The following is a 22,531-nucleotide window of genomic DNA, read 5'->3' as shown; positions in this document are numbered from 1 at the left end:
CCAAAATCCTACTATACTGCCATATAAATGACACCTGTAGCCATATGGGCTATCAGGGTAGGAGACAGGTGGATATGGTAGGTTTGGGGAATTTTGGAGAGATCATCATACATTATAAGAGGGTTATGGTGAAATGTATATCTGGCACCTTTATGAACAGTTCACAGCAGTGCCCTATCAGGTGCACCACTAATCTATTGGGATGTCTATGTGGCCAGTCCATTACAATACTGGCCCTTACCTTTTCTAAATGGTGCCTATTTGGATGTTTCTAACTTGGACCTTTTTGGGGGTTATAAATGGCAAAAAAAGTTAGCCGTCCTGACAGCCTAGACGTTTTGGTGGCCAAAACATCCAAGTAGGGGATTTTCGTAATAACATTATTTGAACGTCCCGTTCGAAAATGACTGTTTCTCCGCCTCTGACTTTGGACGTTTTGCGGGAAAACGTCCAAAGTCAGACTTAGACGTCCTATCGAAAATGGCCCTCCACGTCATTAAAAGCTAATTTAAAATTAAAAATTATTAATTATGAGTTCTGCATGGAACTCAGCACGACACCTTCTAATGCCTACCTATAAAGCAGGTGTGGTTAGGGGTGGACGATAGGCATGGTATGACTTAGGCATTGGTAGGTGGCTGTGTTAGGTACAGGCAAATTAGGTGTGTGGTGGGGGGGGGGAGATGGTTCCACAATTCTCTAACCGGCACTTATGACAGAGAGTCATGCTTTTAGGCAAAGGTCTGGTCCTTCCCACGCCTAAAAGGTCTTGTTTGGGCATTTAGGACTTGGGCGATTTTTTTTTTTTTTTGAGAATAGGGCTTAAAGGTAGACGTAGTGGCAATCTGGGCAATTAAACTCCTGAATGTACAGGTAGGCCATTCTTGAAAAAAATACTAGTATGGAATGTGGAATAGGAAGGTAGGAAGACAGGGTTGGAAAGAATGAATAGTGTGCGGAAGGAAGATATTAGGAGGGTTGTGATTGGAGTGAGGTAGATGTTTTTGACAGGTTGGAAAGGAACTTTGTGAGGAGAGTAGGGCCTGTCTGAGGAAATTTTCCCTCCCTCCCTTGTGTTGTGTTTGTGTTTCATGATTTAGTGTGGGATTTGAGAGATATTTATATGTGTTTTATGTTTGCTGAGGGGGCGTGAACATTTGGCTTTCTGCTGGTCTGGGTCAGTTGTCCCCGCAGTCTGACATATCTGTCTCATCTTCTTCCCTCCCCATCTACTGTGCTCTGGCATATTTTTCTCCTCCTCTCCCCCTCCTCCTTCCCTTCCATCCCTGCTCTGCCTCCCCCTCCTGTAATCTGGCATCACTGTCTTCCCTTTCCCTTTCCTTCTTGCTTCCCACAGAGGTCTGGCATCTTCTTACTATTTCCTCCCCATATCCACAGTCCATCATCTTTGTAGTACCCTCTCCCTCCCCTTGACGGAATCCGCACTTTTTCATCCTTTTTATTTCCAGCACTGCACTCTTTGGGCCATGGGCAGTGTGAGTGAAGTAAACACGCTGCCTTCAGTGACCCCAGAAGCTTTCCCTTTGCTATAGATTCCTACCATGAGGACAGGAAGCTGTAGCAAAGGGAAAGTTATTATTATTATTATACTTAAAGGGAGAATAGTTGGGGAGAGATGGTGGACCTGGGAGTAGTGCAGAGGAAGTGAGAGATATAGGATTGGAGGGTAGAGTAGTTGAAAAGAGAAAGGGAAAGATTGTGGACCTGGGGGGAAGAGAAGAAGGCAGGGAGAGATATGGGGTGGTAAGGAAATTGGATCTGAGGATGGAAGAAAGGTAGGGAGGGAAATGTTAGGTCTGGGATGAAAGGGAGAGAGAGATGCAGCATCTCTTTTTTCTCTCCCTCCCTCTCTCCCATTTTTCAGCATCAAAGGGGGAGGAAGAAGAACAACAGAAAAGAGAAGGAGAGAGGTTGGACCATGGGGACTGAGGATGAGAGATGGACCCTTAGGGTAGGAGGGAACAGAGGTGGGAAAAGATGATGCTAGGCCTTCTGAAACCTCTGGAGTAGAGGTCTGCACGGGAACAGGGATTGCGGGAATCCCGTGGGTCCTGCGGGAATCCCCCCTAACCCACGGGACTCCCACAGGGACCCCTCTCTGGCCCACGGGACTCTCACGGGGACCCCCCTCTAGCCAACGGGACTCCCACGGGGATGGAAGGCTTTGGAAGCAGGATTCGTCCATATAATATAATGGGCATGTCAGCCTTAGTAAAAGAGGGGGTTTATAAGTTAATTACCTGAACAGAAAACAAAAAAAGGGTTCCACCAAAGAGATTCCACAAGGAAAACAGCAGCGCAAGCACAAAAGAAACTGTGGAATTGATGATCCTGTCAAAAGTAGATGCTGCTTTTTATGGGGATGGTCGGGGATGGAGGTAATTCCTTGCGGGGATGGGTGGGGACGGAGAGGATCCTGACGGGGACGGGTGGGGACGGAGAGGATCCTGGCGGGGACGGGTGGGGATGGGTGGGATTTCTGTCCCCGTGCAACTCTCTACTCTGGAGCCTATCCAGAATTTCATCTCTCCAGATGAGATCCAGCACTATTTTTTTACCCCTTCTTTTTTCTAGCACTACACTCTTTAGGCTACAGGGACCCTGAGTGTAGTAAACATGCAGTGGTCTCGGAAACTTTCCCTTTGCTACAGCTTCCTGTCCTGTCGCCTCGATTGCTTCGGTCTACTGACCATTTTGATTTGCTGATTCCATCTGTGCGGGATCTGAGGCTCTCGTCATCCAGGGATAGTGTTTTCCATTGTATCGGTCCCAGAGAATGGAACAACCTTCCTGAGTATATTCATCAACAGCAGAATATACTAAACTTTTAAGAAATTACTCAAAAGACACCTGTTCTGTCAGATGAAATACAGGGTCTGAGATTGGTTAACTGAGGAGTGGAGACTGTTGAGTGCAGGGTGCTGGTCACTGATGTATTCTATGGCCTGGACTGTTTTATGGTAATAGTGATGCTTGTCATTGATGTAATGTGGATGCTATATGTCATTTTATATTATGCATGTAAGTGTGTAACTCACCCTGGATAAGGGATAAACAAACATACAAGCAAGCCTGTTCCTGGCAGTCTTGACAAGAAGGCATAGCCAAGCTGGAAAAAATATTGAGCGTATGAATCAGATTACATTATTAGGGTTTTCTGGCTAACTAAACCTGCTTATAATAGAAGGCATCAACACTTTTCATAATGGATCAGGTTGAGAGGAGACTTGTCCTGTTGCCAGATTCTCTCAGCTCTTCAAGCCTACCACTTAATTAATCATAAGCCTTAGTGATTGCAACAATGGCAGTGTTTGAATGGGATAGATTGCTCTTGAAAGGTGGTAACCTTATCAACAGAAGATCTCAGTTCATTGTTCCAGCATGTTGACTGCTGCTTGGTGGAAAAATATTGAAATTTGATGGAAAGACCAAACATGCAACATGGAGATCTACAAGGGAAATGTGATAGATCACAAAACTGGCTCACACTATGAACTTGAGACTCAGCTGAAACAAATGCCGACAGACAAAATACGAGAAGGAAATGATTGGATCAGGGGACTGGTAAAGAACAGATTCTACTGTAAACAGTGGGCCAGATGAGTAAAAAAAAAAAACCCAAGGTCAAATGAATCGCCGGATATATGGGCCATGTGACAGAGTGGATGGGATCATTTGGCCTTTATCTGCCATCATGTTTCTATGCTTTGTTCTTCTTCGTGGGACTCCATTTGCTTTGTTTTCCCCTTTGTTAATATTCTGCAGTTTATTTGCTGTATATATGTGTCAATGTATGTGTGCAGCTGCATCTTCTCCTTATCTCTCTGTCTTTCTATGCAAAATGTTTTAGTCTCTTCATGTAGGATTAACAGTGCTAATGACAGTTAGCATGTTTAGACCATTTGGAGTGGAATATTTCAGAAGTCCAAGATTTTGCTCGCTTAATAAGATTTAATACAGGCATCCAGATGGAAATCCATTTCTAAGGAAAAGTTTAACATGTCCTGTTCCTGACATTGAAGTTAACTAACAGCTATATTAAGGGCTGCCAAGAGGTGGACATGCTTTGAATATTTTTTGCACATATTGTACTACACAGTCTTTCAAGAGAGTAAGGAAAGGGCTGTTTACAATAAATCCTGATAGCTGACAGAAAGAAAAATGCAGAACCCTACTCCTCTGCCCTCCAACCCAGCCAGCTGATTAACTGTTCCCCTTAACTGTATCCATGACATCCTGTTTGTCTTTGGGAAGTAGAGTGCAGCTTGTGATGTCATAATGCCTCTTTCCACCAATAAGAGACAACCTCATCAGTGATGTCACAATGGCTTGATTGTCCTGTACTCCCTTCTGCCCTCCAACCCAGCCAGCTGATTAACTGTTCCCCTTAACTGTATCCATGACATCCTGTTTGTCTTTGGGAAGTAGAGTGCAGCTTGTGATGTCATAATGCCTCTTTCCACCAATAAGAGACAACCTCATCAGTGATGTCACAATGGCTTGATTGTCCTGTACTCCCTTCTGCCCTCCAACCCAGCCAGCTGATTAACTGTTCCCCTTAACTGTATCCATGACATCCTGTTTGTCTTTGGGAAGTAGAGTGCAGCTTGTGATGTCATAATGCCTCTTTCCACCAATAAGAGACAACCTCATCAGTGATGTCACAATGGCTTGATTGTCCTGTACTCCCTTCTGCCCTCCAACCCAGCCAGCTGATTAACTGTTCCCCTTAACTGTATCCATGACATCCTGTTTGTCTTTGGGAAGTAGAGTGCAGCTTGTGATGTCATAATGCCTCCTCCCACCAATAAGAGACAACCTCATCAGTGATGTCACAATGGCTTGATTGTCCTGTACTCCCTTCTGCCCTCCAACCCAGCCAGCTGATTAACTGTGTCCATGACATCTTGTTTAAGAACATAAGAATTGCCACTGCTGGGTCAGACCAGTGGTCTATCGTGCCCAGCAGTCTGCTCACGCAGCGGCCCCCCAGGTCAAAGACCAGTACTCTAACTGAATATAGCCTTGCCTGCATACGTTCTGGTTCAGCAGGAACTTGTCTAACTTTGTCTGTCTTTGCCTGTTTAGATTGTAAGCTCTTTCGAGCAGGGACAGTTTTCTTGTGACTCTGTACAGCGCTGTACAGCGCTGCGTGCAACTGGTAGCGCTATCCAAATAATTAATAGTAGTAGAATAATCAGTTCTTTAAGATGATATTTCGCAAGGTCTAAAAGCAAATTGTTCTTTCCCCACCCCTATAAGCATAAAACTGGACATTTTTATTAAATAAGGTCCATCGTTCAAAGCGTGTGACAATTCCAAGCTAAGTCGAAACTTTTCTGTGGCATTTCTCCCTAGGATGATTTCCAGCCCGCAGCGTCAGAGACCAACTGGGAGTCTGTCACAAGCTCTGGCTCTGTAAGTAGTTTGTTACCGCACTGGCAATGAATGGAGTTGATGGAATGAAATGAGGTCAAGTTCAATATAACATGTGCTCCAGTAAGTGCCTATTCCTGACCGGCAGCCAAGAGTTGAAGTGGGGAATGTTCTTTGTGTGTAGTTCATGTATTGTGTGAGTGGCTCTTTCTTTCCTCTCTCAAATATTGTTCAGGAAATTCTAGGAATTACTGCACGAGCTTGAAATGCCATGTTTTATAGATGTGATTGTTTAACGGTTTATTAATTTTTTTTTTTTTAAGAAAAAACAACTACCCTAAAGTGCAGACCAAATTCATAGCAATAATATCACAAAAGCATTTTTATACTATGTCAGTATAAACTAAGCAAGAAGAAAGAAATCCCTCCCTCCCTTTAACTGGAAGTGTATAAGAAATGAAGTGTGGTAAGAATTAATAAATCACAAAAAATTGCACCCTCCAAAATACAGGACAAAAAAGTCACCTTTCTTTACAAAAAGGGAGAAAAGACCTCAGTGTCTAATAGGGGCTCTTTAAGCTTCCCATATAGACAGGCTAGTTTTAAACAGAATTTAATCCTAGCAGACACATCCTTGGTCAGAAAAACTCCCAATTAGTAAGTGAACCTCTATTCTAATTTTCTAATAGTTTTATATATTTTTTTAAACTTTTCTTCAAACAACAATTGTCAAAAATAGAAGTCACTTATCTGAGCACTTCGATATTCAGGTGTAGTCCTGGAGTAAAGCAAGCAGGAAAAACTGCTCTATGGAAAAAAGCTATCAGTCAAAACATTCTTCCAAAATATCCAACAGGGGCCCCTGTTTCGCAACAAAATGCTTCGGCGGGTGTGTGATCGCTCAAATCCCTGACGAAGCATTTTGTTGCGAAACAGGGGCCCCTGTTGGATATTTTGGAAGAATGTTTTGACTGATAGCTTTTTTCCATAGAGCAGTTTTTCCTGCTTGCTTTACTCCAGGACTACACCTGAATATCGAAGTGTCAGTATAAACTAAGCAAGAAGAAAGAAATCCCTCCCTCCCTTTAACTGGAAGTGCATAAGAAATGAAGTGTGGTAAGAATTAATAAACTGTTGTTGTACTAATCACCTTTGTTTTACTTCAAGCACAAATTACAACACAAGTTGATGTGGTGAAGTGAACACTCAGACCCACAGCTGAGGTCTGGTGAAACAAGTTCACGGAGCAGCTATTAAGGAGACCATCATTGTTGTTCACAGTCTCCTCCACCAAACAAAGACTAAATAACAGCACATAAACTTGAAGAAAATAAAATAATAAATTTGACAGCAACTTAACTTTGAATGGTGTGGTGTGTTTCACCGGACCTCAGCTGTGGGTCTGAGTGTTCACTTAACCACATCAACTTGTGTTGTAATTTGTGCTTGAAGTAAAACAAAGGTGATTAGTACAACAGTGATTTATAAGTATCACCTTGGATAAAAATATTCCCTTGCTGTTTTTTGAAGAATTAATAAACATCATATCTTCAAATTTAAAAATGTTTTACAAAGGCATCTAATGGACCCTAAATTTCCTTGAATTTTCGGGTTTCACCCTTTTGTTCTGCCAATATTTTCTCAAATTTATAGTCCATATGTGGGGTTTCCCACCAGAATGGTACATTTAGGGCTCCGTTTACTAAGCTGCGATAGCATTTTAAGCGCGCTCAATGCTGGCGTTAGCGTCTAGCATGCGCAGCAATTTAGCGTGCGCTAAAAACGCTATCGCAGCATAGTAAAAGGAGCCCTTAATCTATCCCATCCCTTCCAATTCCTTATTATCATTTGCAACGCGACTCCAGTCATAATCAGGAGGAGTTTATCCATTTGTTGTTTGTTTGTTTTTTAATTTCTTTATTCATTTTAAAGCTATGATTAAGTGCAGGATATAATACAATCATATAACTCTATAAAAGCACTTAAATACATTTACAATTATAATTTATGACAAATAGATATATCATCCCCCCCAATTATATTCAAAAAAATACACTCAAATTGAGAAATTGGAAAATACATTCCAACCCGCCCTCCCACTCACCCACCCTTGATGTGTAAGACCAAAAGGCATAATCACTAATCACTCTTTGCAAAATTTTGTCAATGGCTCCCAAATCTTCAGAAACTTCTTATAATGTCCCTTATGTATAGCCATACTTCGTTCCATCTTAAAAATATGACATATAGACTCCCACCAAAAGGTATAGTTCAGTCTATCCCAGTTTTTCCAATTCCTTAAAATAAGCTGAATGGCAACCCCTGTCATAATAAACAGAAGTTTATTATTGTGAGATGATATTTGGCTTTTAGCTCTCATCATAGTGCCTTTTAAGTGGACTCTTATTCATCACTGAAGTTCCAAACAATATTATTCCGTAAGACAATGGTATGGGAACTTCAAGAATAAGAATTATCTTGCTCCAAATCGAATTCCAAAAATCTAAAATTAAAGGGCATTGGAATATAAGATGATCTAATGTTCCCACCTCCAAACAACAGTGCCAACATTTATTGGATCTAGACTTATCTAATTTATCTAATCTCGCAGAAGTCCAAAAGACTCTATACATTAAGAAATATAGGGCTCCTTTTACGAAGCTGCGTTAGCGTTCTTAGCGTACGCAGTATTTTAGCGCACGCTAAATCCACGCTTCGCGGCCAGAACTAACGCCAGCTCAATGCTGGCGTTAGCGTCTAGCGCCCACGGCAATTTAGCAAGGGCTATTCCGTGCGTTAATGCCCTAACGCGGCTTAGTAAAAGGAGCCCATACGGTTTGCTTCATAGAAGTCGAAGCAGTGCAATTTGCTCTGCCCTTCCAAAGATGAGGCCATTGTGCTGCAGAGATACTGATAGATTTTATAGATTTATAGGTTTTATAGATTTATTGACACAGAATGCTCAAGTTACAAATATTTATTTTTAAAAAATATATCGTGTAAATAAATATTTGGAAACACCTACAACTGCAGTAGTAATAAGCCAATATGAACAGTTAATGGCTCGGTTAGATTTACCCTGGACTTTTAGGCATTTTCTTGAAGCTCTAAACTTTATGGCGTTGTTGCCCATTAGCAGGGATTTTCAATCTGAGGCAGTTTTAGAGTTCAGTGGAGAAGCTTTTCTTTTCCTTTAGTTCTTTATGGCTGTTCTGCGAATTTTTCTTAACAGAGTCATCTGCGTCACGCCTCATTTAACGTGTAATTGCAAAAGGGTATTAAAGTGGCCCTAGGAAACTTGTATGAGGTGTATCTTGTAGTAAACAGTTTTGATGGGCTCCAGACTGTTAATAGAGCTAAAAAGAAAGCACCTCTTCTTTCTCAGGAAAAGATAATGCGCTTCAGAAGTATTATTTCTGATTGGTTGGCAGAACTCTAAAGGGTTTTCTTAATAGCTCGAAGCCTGCTTGTTGACGAAGCCTCAACTACTCAGGCTCGTAAAACTTCAGCATTCCAACTGCCACAGAAAGTTTTAAACTACCTGCCTGTATTTATGGCTTAATAACGATAATGCATAGGACCTTCTTAACAGATGTGTACTCCTGTAAAAACATGGCATTGGAACCGGAGAAAACAACTGTTGCGTTCTTGGAATGTCAAAAGTGCAACAGAAAACTAAGAGCAAGTTATTTTCACTGAGCTCAAAACAGTGGAACCTTGGTTTAGGAGCATAATGCGTTCCAGAAGCACGCTCGTAAACCTAAATACTCGTATATCAAAGCGAGTTTCCCCATAGGAAATAATGGAAACTCGCGCTGATACATTCCCCCCCCCCCCGAGGCCAGCGGCACTGCTCCCCCCACGCTTGCAAAGGCCCCCCCCCCCCCCCCCGCATGAACTGGCACCCCCCTCCGCAAGAATCTCGGCGAGAGGGAGAATTAGAAGGGCTTCACCACACCTCAATGTAGATTTTTTTATAACGCTATTCTGGTAGTGAAGAAATTGATCTTGACTTACTGGATGTCCGAGGAGCCCCCTCCGTTACCACACTGGAGGAGTCGCCTTCGGGAGGTGGCTCAGTTTGAAATTCGATCCTATGCTAGAACACCGAGCGTGCTTAAGCAGCACTACGCTGGCTTATGGGTGAAACTGCGGGACCTGGTGCCGTCATATGCACGGGAGGGGGAGCGGGGGCCGCCATAGATCAGATTTTATTCTATGCATCCCCGGCTAGCCCCCTGTTGCGCATCCTAAATGACTTTTTACATTCTTTTTCTTATCAGACTCTGGTGCCTTAGGGACGGGGGTGGGGGTGGGGGAGGGAGGGAGGGAGATGCTTGGGGATATGAGTGCAAGGTTTGTATGGGGCGGATGTTGTAGTGTGCGAATGGCACCCTGAGTTCTGTGTGGTGTTTGGGGGTTATTTCTATGGTACAAAAAGGTGGGAAATCACTCTTCCGGATGGGCGGCTTAACTTTACAGTTGTACTTAACGGCTTCTGCCCCCGTTACTTTCCTTGTTTTTATTCTGTTTTGTATATTATATCTGTGCGGGGGAAACTTTGGGGAAGTATTGCCACTGTTCATGCTTTCCATTTGTAATGGACTGATTTTGTCTTTTTGATGCTTACTGTTATGCCCTGTTGGGTGGTGTATTTTTCATTGTTAATAAATATACGTTTAAAAAAAAAAAAAGAAGGGCTTGAGCATGTGCAGATGCATGCTCAAAGCCGGCAGAGGCAGGAAGAAGATCTTCAAGCGGCACCGGCACGTCCTGTGGACTGCGTGCCGGTGCCAGATGGGGGGGTGAGTTAAACTTGGTTGGGGGGGTGCCATTTTAAATGGGGGTGGCCTTTGCGAGTGGGGGGGAGCGATGCCAGTTCTCAGGGTGGGTGCTCGCAAATCGAGTCAACACTCAGTTTGCGAGACAAGTTTTGCAAGAATGTTTTGCTCGACTTGCAAAACACTCGCAAACCGAGGTTTGACTGTATTTAAATCTATTTTTATAGGTAGCAGGGGCCAATCAGTAATCGTCGAGGCGCATTATTTGGATAATGCAGCTGAAAATAATCACTGACTGACACAACAGATAGTGCCAAGGCAGACCCAGGGGTTACAGATATAGGGCGAAATTCAGTAACCCCTTAAAGTAGATGGTATTCATTATAAGCCAGAACCATCTTTAAAACTGCTGGGAATTACTCTAGACAATAAACTGACTCTGCAAACTTGGATGAGTTATCTTGCTAGAAGTGCTTTTTGGACTTTAAGTATTAGGAAATATTTGTATCAAGATCAATTTAGATTGGTAGTGCAAGCACTAATATTAATTAACTAGCTGATCACCCGGCGTTGCCCGGATATAAATTCCCTTCAGGAACATTCACTTGAGGAATAACATCACACAAATTTTCAGTTTCGGCTTCACCACACCACAGCGGCACTTCCTTATATACTGTTGACTGTGACATCATTCTGACTGTGTGACATCATTCCCCAAGCTTCACACCATTGGTCAAAGCAATATCTGTCTTTTTCGATGAGTCTTTACATGTCATCCCCTTCCCACCCCCACATAGCAATTGATATGTATACCAAGTTTGGTTGAAATCTGTCCATGCGTTTCGGAGTTATGCTGGAACATACATACATACATCCGATTTTATATATATATAGCTGATGCCCCGGCGTTGCACGGGTATTTAATTATAGCAATAACACTGTAAATGGATTCAAATAAAGATACTTTATAGTGGTGAATGAAATTAATTTTTTACAGCTTAATAAAAAGTACAATATTCAAATTATAATGTGAAATATTTGACAAAATGAATACAATACAACTAACGCAAAACGTGATTATAAACAACATTTTTAGTTTCACCTCCAGGAGCAAGAACATATAAATTCTTGGGTGAACCCACCCTTGAGCAAGCAACATAGAGTTGTGGGCCGCGAGACCCCCAGAACATATCACCCCAGGTAGTGAGGGATCTGCATACCAAGTTTCGTTCAAATCGGTCAAGCCGGTTTTGAATTACAGTGAGAATGGCAGCTTTTTACATTTTTTCCATTGACATGAATGGGTGAAATCTGATTTTCTGTTTGTAGCTCCGCCCATGTGTGCAGGTGGACCGCGAGACCCCCAGAACATATCATCCCAGGTAGTGAGGGATCTGCATACCAAGGCTCGTTCAAATCGGTCAAGCCGTTTTTGCGTGATCGCGGCACATACACACATACACACACACATACATACCTCCGATTTTATATATATAGATTAGATTACTGGAACATAGTTTATCTGGAAATTCCCAAGTGTCTGCTTAAATGTTTGTAGACAACAGTAGTGTACTGGCGAGGGGGGGGACACCCCAGGTGCACTATCTAAGAGAGTACCCAGCTTGCACATTGGGTCCGGAATTCTCCCCCCACCCCTCCCCCCACCCCATTCTGCCGCTGCTGCTTTCCTGAACCAGCTGTAGTGGCTATAAACTTTAAATTCAGTCATCCCTATGGCTGCCCGTCTACCCCCTCTGATGTTACTTCCTTGTTCTGTAGCAGAGCCGGCAGCGGCAGGGAAGTGCAGCAAGGTCCCACGATGACTGCATTTAAGTTTACAGCATTAAAAATGTCAGACAGCGAAATTGCCAGAACGTCTCTAAATTGTAAAACACCGCTGAGCTTGTACAGCACATTTACACATGTGACTATAGAGTAATATTCATGCCTATAAGTGCTGATATTATCATAGCCCATTACCTCCACACACACCCCTCTATGAAATTGCAATAGCAGTTTCTAGTGCGAGGAGCCACGCTGAATGGCCCGCACTGCTCCCGACGCTCATAGGAACTCAATGCACTAAAAACCTCAGAGCAGCTCTGTGCTAAAAAAACCGCTAGTGCCATAGAGGTCTGCACGGGAACGGGGATCGCGGGAATCCTGCGGGTCCAGCGGGGGTCCCACGGGGACCCCCCTCTAGCCAACGGGACTCCCACAGGGATGGAAGGCTTTGGAAGCAGGGTTCGTCCATATAATATAATGGACACATCAGCCTTAGTAAAAGAGTGGGGTTTATAAGTTAATTACCTGAACAGAAAACAAAAAAAGGGTTCCACCAAAGAGATTCCACAAGGAAAACAGCAATGCAAACACAAAAGAAACTGTGGAATTGATGATCTTGTCAGAAGTAATTGCTGCTTTTTATGGGGACGGGCAGGGATCGAGGTAATTCCTTGCGGGGATGGGTGGGGACGGAGAGGATCCTGGTGGGGACGGGTGGGGACAGAGAGGATCCTGATGGGGACGGATGGGGACAGCGAGGATCCTGACGGGGACGGGTGGGGATGGAGAGGATCCTGGCGGGGATGGGTGGGATTTCTGTCTCCGCGCAACTCTCTATAGCGAGGTTTCGTAGAAGAGGGAGGTTAGAATTTCTTTAACCATCTCATCACCAGTCTATATGATAATGACAAGGCAAAGCAGAATTGCAAAACAATTGAAAAGCTTTTATAATGGAAAAGCCTGTCTGAACGGCAGAGCCATCGGCTGCTTCTGAAATCTTACATCACATTCCAAACGTCTGTGGTCTACTGTCAGGTTTTTTTTTTCCATTCCAACCAGCCCTGGAACTTAGAATGTATAATTCCAAGTTTCTGACAAAAAGAAACCCCTGCCTAATAACAGAACTATGCAAAAGCTTTGCATCTTTAGATCTTAATGAACAGGCAGATTTATGCATTTTTAAAACAGTATTTATGTACTAGGGCACATTAGTCCTTAGTGCCCCTGTGGATTAAGATAACATTTTAAATCTACTGGTAATTCTCATAGCCTACTTTTTTTTTTTCTGGGACTGATATTCCTAAGGAGTCAACTTTTGAATTCATTAACTCCACACAAATTACCTCCCCCTTCTATCCCTGGCTAAAGAAAAACAAAGCAAAGCACGGTGGTTTCTGAGTTTGACTATCTAACCATATCTGACTGTCAAAAGAGGAAACAGGTAATCCTGACGTGAAGAAATCAATGTCGTGCCAATAAAGTTATCTAAACCTCATGTTAGCCTGGGAAATATTCAATTTCCAAACCAATCATTCTTTTCCCGAAACCCAGTGCATTCCCATATGCTTTTCCTTCATCATCACTCACTGTAGCTTCTTCAGACCATATGCTGCCTCCCTCCACCACACTCTCCTCCCCCCCCCACCAACCAGCTAGTTCTCACTAGTCTCTCTCCCTTCTTCTTCTTAGTCCATTCACACCATATTTCTTTCATCTCAACTTGTCTCCGTCACTTTCTTCCAATCCCTCTTTTCTCTCACATAAGAACATAAGAATAGCCATACTGGGTCAGTCAAATGGTCCATGAAGCCCAATAGCCCGTTCTCACAGTGGCCAATCCAAGTCACTAGTACCTGGCCAAAACCCAAGAAGTAGCTACCGATACACTTTGCTTCTCCTCTCCTTATCTTCTTTCCCCTTCTTCTCTTTACTCATTCTATATGTGAACTCTGTGGACATTGGATTACTAATGCCAGGGATCTCTGTATGCTAGGAGAGGTGCTGCAAGGGACGAAGGTGGAGGATAGGAACAGTACCTAGACTCAGGGACAGCAGGTAAGGGTAATGATCCAAAAGGTTTGGACAAATTCCTGGAGGAAAAGTCCATAGTCTGTTATTAAGACATGGGGAAGCCTCTGCTTGCCCTGGATGGGTAGCATGGAATGCTGCTACTCTTTGGGTTTTGGCCAGGTACTAGTGGCCTGGATTGGCCACCGTGAGAACGGGCTACTGGGCTTGATGGATCATTGGTCTGACCCAGTAAGGCTGTTTTTATGTTCTTAAAAATAATTGAAATAATTGTAACCATTTTCTTCCTCATAATCTATCATCTTGTTCTTTAGAAGATGGTTCCATGAAGAAGACATCTGTCATGCAGATGCTGAAGTCAACTGGTTTTGAAGTGTAGACAAAAGATTTGGCTAACTTAAAACTGAAACCAAGCCAATAACCAGTGTCAAACTGTAGTACTTCTAACATTATTAGGACAGACATTTTTGCCTCTGAGGAAAGATTTTTTTCATTTTAATTAAAGTAATTGGATACTTCCTCCACAAGGTAGCTGGATAAATTTACACATAGCCCTTCGGAATAAAGAAAATACGTACACAGCATTGTGCCAAAGCCAGAGTCCTTCTTAGAGACAGCCAGCTCAGTCAAGAAAAGCTCTGAGAAATCCTACCCAAACTGGAAATTCTTTAACCAAAGCCTATTCAAAATGATTTGTATACTTCTTCCTCGGTATTTGCGGGGGTTAAGTGCAGAGCCAGACCGCGAAGTATGAAAAATCGCAAATAACTTCTCGGCCGGCTCTGACCTACTCCCACCTCCCTCCTGCATCCCCGGAACCTTACCTGGTGGTCTAGCGGTGAAGCGGGGCAGGAGCGATCTTCCTATGCTCCTGCCCCATGCAGTAATGTCATCAGAATGGCTGCCGTGAGTTCCCGTGAGAGCTGCCGTGAGAACTCACGGCAGCCATTCTGATGATGGCACCGCACAGGGCAGGAGCATAGGAAGATCGCTCCTGCTCCGCTTCACCGCTAAACCACCAGGTAAGGCTTGGACAGCTTAAAAATAGGCAAAAAATTTAAATAGTTTTTTCGCCAAAAAAATCGCGAATAACCGAATCCGCGGATAATGAAACCGCTGATTCGGAGGGAAAAGTATAGTAGAATAGGCACGTCAACAAAATAATTGAGGGGCCCTTTTACAGAGCCGCAGTAGCGATGCTGCCGTGATAAATGCGCTGAAGCTTATTCAGTTCATATGGGCTTTGGTGTGTTCCCCGCGGCAGCATTGCTACCGTGGCTTTGTAAAAGGGGCCCTTAGAGAAGTAATTCAAAAATATTACATTAGAAATTACTCCTTTAGAGAATGTTTCCCATAGAATAATACAATGAATGGATTAAGGAATTGTTATTCTTTCTGTTTGTATACGGTCCCATCCATAAAATCTAGGTAAAATGGTTATTGTTATTGTATTGTACGTATTGTTATTAAGAAATTAAAAAATAATAAAAAAAACAATTGTTTACTTGTTAAAACTTAATAAATACTTTGAACTAAAATTTTTTTAAAAAAAAGGTTCCATATAATGATGATATTTCTGCTTTTATATTCTGTTGTTTTGCAAATAGATGTACTCCACTTAACCTCAGTAACTTTTCAATTCAGATACGGTCTGGCAGAAACCTGCATGAATGTCAATAACTTAGTATGTATTATATATGCCATCTTGAAAGGCCTATCTAGAAGAAACACCTTTGATGTTAATGGTAGTTTCACCTACGAGTAGGCTATTTTCTTGATGTTATCTTTTAATGCTTTCCAATTTCATTACCCCAAGTACATCATGTATAAATCTGTCAACCGATCCTTCCACATTAGCTATACGTTATGATCAATATTTGACATATTTCTTCTAAGCACTTTTCATCTCTTAAGTTTATAATCTTTTTCTACCATGGATATGGATATGACATTTTTTTTTTTAGCTCTAGCATAATACTGGTCCCTATATGACAGGGGTGTCAAAGTCCCTCCTTAAGGGCCGCAATCCAGTCGGGTTTTCAGGATTTCACTAATGAATATGCATGAGATCAATTTGCATGCACTGCTTTCATGGTATGCTAATAGATCTCATGTATATTTATTGGGGAAATCCTGAAAACCTGACTGGATTGCTGCCCTCGAGGAGGGACTTTTGACACCCCTGCTATATGACATTAAAACATGTTTTATTCTAACTCTCATGCAGAGCCATCCTTAATGAGTGAGGTGACTGCCATGCCCCTTCAACCAGCCACAAAGTCTACGAAAAGGTACTTTAGCCTTGCAAATATTACAGGGGTTCTTACAACATGCCTTTTATTGAAAAAATCTTAAACTCCAGCTGTGGCTAGGCCAAAGAATCACCACCGTTCCATGCTGCTTCAACAATTCTATTCCTGCTTTTCAATCTTAATGAAAAGCATCCTTGAGATTCCCCTGAGACACACACACACACACAGCATGTTATTGTAGATGTGATTCAGGGCATAAGCGCCCATTTCTGGTGTCTATCTGTCCTAGAGGCGACATTCTATATATGGCGGCTTGGCATGATTGATACATGATCAGCAGCCGCTTTATAAGTGGCTGCCAATATCAGCACCTTATACAGAATCCAGACCTTAGCACCTCCTCAACAGGGGGCGCTAACCCCCGGATTCTATAAAGGTTGCCCTAATTTGGGCATGGATCTCAGTCCATGCCCAAAATAATTAAGTTTCAAGTTTATTAGGTGTTCATATACTGCCTATCAAGGTTATCTAAGCGGTTTTACAATCAAGTATGCAAGCATTTTTTTCCTATCTGTCCCTGTGGGCTCACAATCTATTTAACATACCTGGGGCTATGGAGGACTGAGTGACGTGCCCAGGGTCACAAGGAGCAGCGCAGTCTTTGAACCCACAACCCCAGAGTGCTGAGGCTGTAACTCCAACCACTGTGCCACACACTCCTCCAATGGGCTCCAATGATTTATCGGAGCTAACAAGCACTTATCGTATTTTTCGCTCCATAAGACGCACTTTTTTCTACCCAAAAGTGGGTGAAAATGTTGGTGCATCTTATACAGCGAAAATACAAATTTATACCCCCCCTCCCGTACCTTTTAAAAACACCCCGTGCCTTTTTAAAACACCCCCGCCCCATTGTACCTTCTAAAAACACCCCCACCCCGGTACCTTTTTAAAACACCCCCTCCCCTGCCCTATCCGACCTTTTAAAAACACTCTTATAGCCTTGTGGTCCAGCGTGTATCGGCACGGACAGGAACCAGCTTTCCGCTTTGGTGCCTGGGCCCGCGCCGCTTCTTGAATGGCTGCCGTCAGTTTTCGCGAGTCCCACGAACCTGGGTAATAGATCCATGATTCTGTAATACACACATGATTATGTAATAGATGCGTAATTGTGATTGATAAGAGATATGCGCCTATCTTTTTTAGATTCCATTTACAGAATTTCCCCCTTTAAGTATAAAACCTTGATGCACTTTAATCGAACGACCCTTAAATGTCTGAAAGGTTGGGCCTGGGAACCGAATCCAGCTCTTCTATTTGGCTGCCCCTTTTTGTTACATGCCAACCCTCTCTATGGTCTTTAAAGTAGTCATGCATAATATCCAGGATTTATTTTGCATCATTTGATAATAGTGATACGGTAGAAACTGTCTAGAGCAGGGGTGTCAAAGTCCCTCCTCGAGGGCCGCAATCCAGTCGGGTTTTCAGGATTTCCCCAATGAATATGCATGAGATCTATTTGCATGCACTGCTTTCATTGTATGCAAATAGATCTCATGCATATTCATTGGGGAAATCCTGAAAACCCGACTGGATTGCGGCCCTCGAGGTCCGACTTTGACACCTGTGGTCTAGAGAATGGTAACGCTCATGTACGAGTTCTACATCCTTGTTCTTTACTTACCTGTGGTCCGTGCAATACTTTCTTTCCAAATTAACGTTCTACACAAAATATGAGAGTTGCTTAAATCAGATTTGGCTGTACCTCTTTGCAGCATACGAACACAAATTTCTATCTAGACCTGAAAAAAATTGAGAATGTAAGGTATAGGTAACATTAAGGCCCTGTTTTACTAAAGTGCGCTAACTGATTAGCGCATGCATGTTAGCCTATGGACACGTTAGCGTTTAGCGTGCGCTAATTTAATTAGCGCACCTTAGTAAAACAGGGGGTTAATGTATATTTTCTATGCTGCCAGCTGCAAAAGATGACCATTTATCACACTGATCAGATAAACGCCATATGCTGTGCAACTATTCAACGTTACTAAATACAGTAAAACCTTAGATTGCAAGTACAGTGGTACCTTGGATTACGAGCATAATCCGTTCCAGGAGCATGCTCGTAATCCAAAATGCTCGTTTATCAAAGCGAGTTTCCCCATAGGAAATAATGGAAACTCGCTTTGATGCGTTCCCCCCCCCCCCGAGAACCGGCATTGCTCCCCTCGAAGGCCCCCCCTTGCGATCAGGCACCCCCCCCTGCGATCCGGCACCCCCTTGCCTCGAACCGGCACCCCCCCCCGACACGATCGGGCACCCCCCGCCATGATCTGACCCCCCCGCCACGATTGGGCACCCACCCCCCCCGACACGATCCGACATCCCCCCGACACAATTGGGCACCCCCCCCCCCCGCCGCTTCTTACCCTCATCTGGGCACTCTTGAAAATCGGCCTCCTCGTCTGCTGGGCCTTGCCTGCGAGTTCACGTTCACGTTCAGAACGTGAACTCGCAGGCCTTGAGCATGCTCAGATGCTCATGGCCCAGCAGACGAGAAGGCCGATTTTCAAGAGTGCCCAGATGAGGATAAGAAGCGGCGGGGGGGTGCCCAATTGTGTCAGGGGGGGGTCGGATCATGGCGGGGGGGTGCCCAATCGTGTCGGGGGGGGCGGATCGGGGGGGCGGATGCCCAATCGTGTCGGGGGGGTCGGATCATGGCGGGGGGGTGCCATTTCGAGGCAGGGGGGTGCTGGATCGCAGAGGGGGTGCCGGATTACGGGGGGGGGGGGTGCTCGTAAATCGAGCCATGCTCGGTTTCCGAGGCACCGATTTTGCAAATGTTTTGCTCGTCTTGCAAAACACTCGCAAAACGGTGCACTTGTAAACCGAGGTACCACTGTAACTTGGTTTGCAAGTGTTTTGCAAGACAAGCAAAACATTTTATTCAATTTTAACTTGATATACAAGCAATGTCTTACAATACAAGTACACACAGTTTACACACATCACAACTGAGCCGATGGTTCTTCTCTCTCTGACACTGCGGGAGTGTAGTGACTGTTCTAGACAAACGAGGTCTTGCAATACGAGTCCATACAGTATACACACGTCACATCATCACAACTGAGCCGATGGTTCTTCTCTCTCTGACTCTGCGGGAGTGTAGTGATTGTTCTAAAAGAGCGAGGTCTTGCAATATGAGTGCATATAGTATTGCATATAGTATGCAATATGAGTGCATATAGTATAGAGACGATAGTTCTCTCTCTGACTCTGCAAGAGTGTAGTGACTGTTCTAGACAAACGAGGTCTTGCAATACGAGTCCATACAGTATACACGCGTCACATCATCACAACTGAGCTGATGGTTATTCTCTCTCTGACGCTGAAAGAGTGTAGTGATTGTTCTAAACAAGCGAGGTCTTGCAATACAAGTACGTATAGTATTTTGTATTAAAGTTTTTGGGTTGTGGAAAGAATCATCTGAGTTTCCATTATTTCCTATAGGGAAATTTGCTTTGATATACGAGTGCTTTGGATTGCAAGCATGCTTTTGGAACAAATTATGCTTGCAAACCAAGGTTTAACTGTACTAGAAAAAACACCCACTTTGGAATTATGTGCTGTTGAGATGACTATTTTATTCTATTACTGCCAGTTATTTGGGAATTAATATATATTATTCGAATATAAATGTGAATAAAATGGGGTGAAAAAGCCTCAGAGTATGGAGCAATTAACTCAACTGGGTTTCAAGGGTGAACAGTTCACGCGCTCCCATTTAGATCATAGGCAAAACACCCCCTTCCTTCCTATTAATCAAAACTAGATAAATCACTTATTTTTATCTCTTTTTTTCCTTTTTATAAAAAATTATTTACTTATCTTCTTTTACTAAAGTGTGTTGTGCACCATTAATAGAATAAAATAGTCATCTCAACTGCACATAATTCCACAGTGGGTGTTTTTTTCTAGTATTTAGTATTTTTGGACCACGTGGTCAGACCATTACAGTAAAACCTTGGTTTGTGAGCATAATTCGTTCCAGAAGCATGCTTGTAATCCAAAGCACTCATATATCAAAGTGAATTTCCCCATAGGAAATAATGGAAACTCAGACAATTCGTTCCACAACCCAAAAACTTTCATACAAAATACTGTGTATACTCGAATTGCAAGACCTCACTCATTTAGAACAGTCACTACACTCCCGCAGCATCAGAAAGAGAGTGTGAGTGAGAGTGAGTGAAAGAGTGTGAGTGTGAGAGAGAGTGAGAGAGAGTGTGAGTGAGAGAGTGTGAGTAAGTGAGAGAGTGAGTGAGAGAGAGTGTGAGTGAGAGTGAGTGAGAGAGTTTCAGAAAGAACCATTGGCTCAGTTGTGATGACATGACGCGTGTATACTGTGTGTACTCGTATTGCAAGACTTTGCTTGTTTAAAACAGTCACTACACTCTTGCAGTGTCAGAGAGAGAAGAACCATCGGCTCAGCTGTGATGTGCGTATACTGTAGGAGCTTGTATTGCAAGACATTGCTTGTATATCAAGTTAAAATGTAATCAAATGTTTTACTTGTCTTGCAAAATACTTGCAATCCAAGTATTTACTGTATTAGGATTTATTGGTTATGCAACTATTGAACAAGACAGATGTATCAAATTGTTTAAGCACCATTTTCAAGTGTGGGTACATTTCTTCATAGTAATTCCATCTTGTTCTTGAGTTTTATGTTCTGTCTATCAATATGATCTCTTTCTTCTAAGTAGCACATTAGCCTGGCTATTTAGGATGAGGTATTTTATGGCACTGTACATAAACATGGCTAAGTACCTACCTTGTGTTTGCTGACATGAGACTCTTCCCTTAGCGCTGTGCTCCTTTACTTTCAAACAATTTTTATTATGTTAAAAGGTTTCAACATTCAACAAATTGCACAGTAACGAGGAAACATTCAAATAGGAACAATCTAAGTACTAACCCCCTTCCTCCCAACCGCAATGTAGCCAAGTCTTCACAAAATTCCACCCATGTGGATACATTAAACTGCGTTACCAACAAAATCCAGCCTATCAGCTACCTGTAAACTAATCAAAATAATCCAAAGAAGCCTCCCCTCCCCCCTCTCCAGGTCCAACAGCACTCCCCCAAAGTGCTGTTCTCCCTTAAAACTCCTCCTTCCAAAGATATACCTCCTGCAACCCAAGGTGCTACTGCTGCATGGCTCACCACAATCCCCTAATCAGGGTCATGATGCCGGAGAAAGCATTCAAGCTAATTGAAGCCACAGGGCAAGGGATGGCATTCTGTCTTGGCCTGAAAATAAGAAATTTGACTTACATTCAGGGTCATATTATGTGCAATAAAAGTAACATTGGGTGTGGTGCAGTGGTTAAAGCTACAGCCTCAGCACCCCCGCTGCTGTTGGGGGGGGGGGTCTGGGCTCCACCCCCCCATTACAGAGGAAAGTGTAATTTTTACCAGTGTTTTATTGAAAAATTACACTTTCCTCTGTAAGTGTGTGTGTGTGGGGGGTTCCCCCTCCACCCCACCCCCAATGGCAGCAGCAACTGTTCTAAGTAAAGTGGGAGGTTCCCCACACACACACCCCCTCAGAGCGCTTTAAACTTACCTTTTAATCCGGCGTTCTGATGCCCTGCGCACATTAGTCTTAGCGGGTTTGTCGGCGCACGATTGTCCGGCGTGCTTTAGTCCCGTCTCCCTAAAGTTTATGCCTCTACACGTGCTCACGCGCCACCCACACTCTCTCCAGATGCCAGTGGTGTAGCGTGAGTAGGTGGTGCTCTCTTCCCCGCCCCCCCATCCCACTCATCCCATGCCTTCCCACCCACACCTTCCCCACCCCCATGCCACAATCATGCCCTCCCTTACAACCCTCCCCCATACCTGTTCACCAGTGCAAGCCGCTTCTCTGGTCTGCTGCTCTGGCTTTCCCTCTGACATTACTTCCTGGCCCCGCAACCCGGAATTGATTTCAGAAGGGAACCTGGCCTGCGCAAGCAGCAGGCCAGAGAAGTGGTGCACACTGGTGAAGATTTAAAAAGGTATGGGGAGGGAGGGGAAGGGAAGGCGCAAGGGTGGCGTGGTAGGGCAGAGAGGTGCCTGCGCCCACACCAAGACGGCACCTGAGGCGGTCCACCCCCCTCCCCTTACCACTGCCAGGTGCACACCCACCAGCAAAGCATGGCACATATACTTCTCTGCTAATCCGTATTCTATTAGAGGTCATTTAGGTACACAAGTGCCTACTTATGTGCATAAATGACTAGA

The 22,531-nt window shown here is 43.5% G+C and overlaps 1 protein-coding gene across 3 annotated transcripts in view; it reads left to right on the top strand.

Annotated features, from left to right (window-relative positions):
* The window catches only part of PDGFD (platelet derived growth factor D), a 335,184-nt gene that overhangs the window by 226,422 nt on the left and 86,231 nt on the right, over positions 1-22,531 (top strand). For 2 of the 3 annotated variants that reach the window (XM_033950337.1, XM_033950338.1), the window contains one exon: positions 5,380-5,439. The exons of the other annotated variant lie outside the window; for it this stretch is intronic. In XM_033950337.1, the coding sequence (XP_033806228.1) occupies positions 5,380-5,439 (60 nt within the window). The remainder of the gene's footprint in view (positions 1-5,379; positions 5,440-22,531) is intronic. 3 annotated transcript variants of the gene reach the window in all.

The sequence above is a fragment of the Geotrypetes seraphini genome, chromosome 6 (assembly GCF_902459505.1).
Source record: "Geotrypetes seraphini chromosome 6, aGeoSer1.1, whole genome shotgun sequence".
In the NCBI taxonomy this organism is placed as follows: domain Eukaryota; kingdom Metazoa; phylum Chordata; class Amphibia; order Gymnophiona; family Dermophiidae; genus Geotrypetes; species Geotrypetes seraphini.
Note: the sequence above shows the minus strand (reverse complement) of the source record. Positions and strands in the feature narration are given on the sequence as shown.